Source organism: Anas platyrhynchos, chromosome 7 (assembly GCF_047663525.1).
Source record: "Anas platyrhynchos isolate ZD024472 breed Pekin duck chromosome 7, IASCAAS_PekinDuck_T2T, whole genome shotgun sequence".
NCBI classification, from domain to species: Eukaryota; Metazoa; Chordata; class Aves; order Anseriformes; family Anatidae; genus Anas; species Anas platyrhynchos.
Genome location: NC_092593.1, coordinates 21,451,658 through 21,455,068, shown reverse-complemented (window position 1 = coordinate 21,455,068; position 3,411 = coordinate 21,451,658). Strand labels below are relative to the sequence as shown.

Sequence of the window (3,411 nt, the reverse complement as noted above, 5' to 3'; positions counted from 1 at the left end):
CGCGGGCCACGCCCCCCCCCCCGCGGCGGCGGCCTTTGGGAAGGGCGTGCGCGCCGCGTCTCATTTGCATAGCCCCGCCCCCTGCCGGCCCGGCGCGGGCTGCACGCTCAGTGCCGCCGGGCTCGCGCCTGCCCCGTCAGCGTCCGCGGCGGCGGCCTGAGGGCGCTGAGCACAGCGCGGGGCGGGGCGGGGCGGGGCGGGGCGCGCCGCCCGGTACCACAGCACAGCGCTGGCGCGGCGGCCTCCCCTTGCCTTGCCCCTCCTCCTCTCGCCGCTGTCGCTGCTGCAGGCGGCCGGGCGCAGCATGGCGGTCAAGGTGACTCTCTGACTCTGCCCCCCCGCCGCTCGGCTCCTGAGGAGGCGGGGGGCGGCCGGGGGGCGCCGGGCGGGGAGGGGGCAGCCCCGCGGGGGCCGGGGGAAGGGGCGAGCGCGGCCCGGGCAGCCTCCGCCTCCTGAGGGGAGCCGCGGGGTGGCGGCCGGGCACCCCCCGGGGCGGCCGTGGCAGCGGGGAGCCGCCGGGCTCCGGCAGCGGCGCTGGGGGTACGGGAGCGCGCGGCGGTGACCGCGGGGGGCTGACCTCGGAGAGCGTCCTTATCGCCTAGATAAGGGAGCTGATAGCGCAGCCCTTATCGGTGCCAATTGCAGGGGTGTTCACGGCTGTGTCGGTAGCTCAGCTGGTGAAGCATTAACGTGCTTTTGTTTGCAGGTGCCCTCCACCAAGAGAGCGGATCCTGCCGAGCTGCGAAATATTTTTTTGCAGGTAAACGGGGCCTGTCAGACGCTGTGTGATGGGCAGACCTGTGTTTGGGCCTTCCCAGCTGGGTGCCACAGCGTCGCGTCTGTGGCTGGGTCACGGAGCGCTCAGAAGCGCGTTTCTGGTACACTGTGCGGTGAGGGGGTCCTCAAGCGTTGAGGTGAAACTGCTCCTGGCACAAGTGGTGGTCAACCACCCCAAAGTCTAATCTTAAATAATTCTCTGAAGCATTTTTTAACTTTCTGTAACAAATAATTTCATTCATAGCTGTTATTTTTAAATACACCTTTGCATGATTCTAAAAAAATATCTTATAAGACTGTGTACTTGTATAGCTTTCATGCAACTCTTATAAACGGATAGATTTCTGGTGATATTTTTAGAATTTAAACTTTTTTTTTTTTAAGATTAATGTATTTCATAATATTATCTCTTGCAGGGCATTAAAATTACCATGCTTAAATAATAATGTGAAACTATCCATTCCGCTTAGTTGCAGTGAAGCATGATCTGAAAGAAAAATCCAGTCTTAAAACGTTGATGATGAGGTTTGAAGGTCCTATGTTTTAGGTCCACAGTTAGTCCATGGACATTTCCAAAATCACTATAATATCTTTTTTCTTTCCTGATGAGTATTAGACAGTATATTCAAGAAGCTTAACTCTATGAGGAAGGGAAGAATGTAAATATTAGAGCTAATACTGTAAATGATGTGCTCTATTATGACATCTCTGATGTGCAGCTTTTGGGCCTACCTTGTTATCTAACATGTAAGAATTAGAAGAAAGCTTTTTGCCCAAGAGAGAGACATGATATCTCAACTATTATTTGGGGGGGACTTTTGATTTTGTGTAACAGATTACTCTGATAACATCGCTTGAGTGTTAAAATTTAGAACTTTAGAATCAAATCATGGAAGTCCAGCTGTGAATTTCTAGTGAAAATTATATTATCACAAATTAATTTATTGTTGACGTGACATTCAGCTTTGGTATGTAAGGGATACAATAGAGTATATTAATCAAAAGTGGAGAGGAAGGACGTTGCCCTACAGACAATTTAGAGATTAAGTTGTACAATATATCCTTTATTCACCTAAAAAGCAAACAAACTACAGGCTTAAAAGAGTTTTTTGTTTTTCTCCATACAACTTAATGTACATGTTTATTTGAAAGTTACAGAATGTTTCATGCCCTCAGAAATCAAAAATATGAAAGCTCTTGTGTATCCCCTTGGGTACGTGAGATTTGTCATAAAAAAGACATAACACAGGCACTGCTTCGAATAGGAAGAGTTTATATATTTGGGGAGGTTTATTTGATTCCGATTGAAGGTGAAATCATGTTCTTTCTGTGATAGGTAGCAAGCAAACTTATTTGCAAATATTAAAAACAAAAATCTAAAGAGAACACAGTCTTTCTAAGACTAAGTTATATGTAGAGTCTTGTTATGAAATAGTGTTGCACACATCACGGGTCAGATATGTTGTGCTCTTTGCTGAGGGTGCAGGCCTGTTCTGTGAGCTTCAGTTAAAGGGCGTGCATTCCTTCCTAAATTTGGCTTCCCTTGGAAATGGATGCAAGGGAAGATGTGAACTCTAGGCCTCCTTGTCAGCCACCTTATTCATAGAGAGTGTGCTTAAATTTCCTTCTGTTCGTACGTATTCTCTAATGGGATAACACTGACTCCTCTGCCGGTCTAAGTTGTATCTTAACCGATAAATCATTTGCCTTTCTTTTAGAATTTCTAAAGCTTGCTAAATTTTAAATTTATTTTAAACCATTAAAAATTAATGGTTTAATTAATTCACTTCAATACTCCACTTGCATAAAGTAAATATTGTGCTATTATTTCCAGGTAATCCTTTAACTGTGGAATGCAGGCATTAAAACCTTGCATGTGTACACCATCAAATAAGTTACCTCTCAGATGTTTGTTAACCTCTGACTTCAGTGACAACCTTAAAAGAATAAAACAGAAATCCACAGAAGGATTAAATACATGCATAGAACAACAATTACCAGTTTTCTTAGTGAGACTTCATTATTTTTTCTTAGGCAAGATACAGTAAACCCTGGGGAAAGATAACTGAATTATTCCCCATCTGCTAAATGCAAATGAAGCCTGTTTAGCAAGGTGGAGAAAGAAGCCCAAAGACTTTCAAATACTTGTATGTGAAACTTCCCCCTACCCCCCTTAAAAATGTCCAGGGTCTCCTGCTCATATCTGAGACTTAAAAATAAATAGATAATGTAAAATGTTGAGAGTATCTATAGGTCTCTTGTTTTGGAAATTCTTCTCTGCCCAGATAAAATCATTGGGATAGAAAGCCCCACTTTAAACTGAAAACTAAGCAATTTTTCAAACAGTGCATCACTTCTAAAAGCACAGTGCTACCTAACACGACATTGTACAAATAGCATAGATTTTTTGTGTGCTCATATTTTGTGATGAAACTTAAAAAAGTCATATGCAAATTCATGAAGTGCCTTTCTGAGATAGGCTATACATGTATTGTAAGTTTTAGAATATATTGTACCATAATTCAAGACAGGGAAATACATATTTTGAGTGTTATATTTTATCTGCAAAGTAAAGTATAATTAACAATTGGTTGTCTTGTTGCAAAAGATACTTAGGTTGTATGGTGAAAAGGT

The 3,411-nt window shown here is 44.3% G+C and overlaps 1 protein-coding gene across 1 annotated transcript in view; it reads left to right on the top strand.

The window, feature by feature from the left end:
* The first annotated feature begins 86 nt into the window (after positions 1-86).
* Positions 87-3,411, top strand: part of SLC25A12 (solute carrier family 25 member 12) — a 50,185-nt gene continuing 46,860 nt past the window's right edge. Inside the window, exons 1-2 of the mRNA XM_027461853.3 lie at positions 87-316; positions 707-760. Of these exons, the coding sequence (XP_027317654.1) occupies positions 305-316; positions 707-760 (66 nt within the window). The 5' untranslated portion in view covers positions 87-304. The remainder of the gene's footprint in view (positions 317-706; positions 761-3,411) is intronic.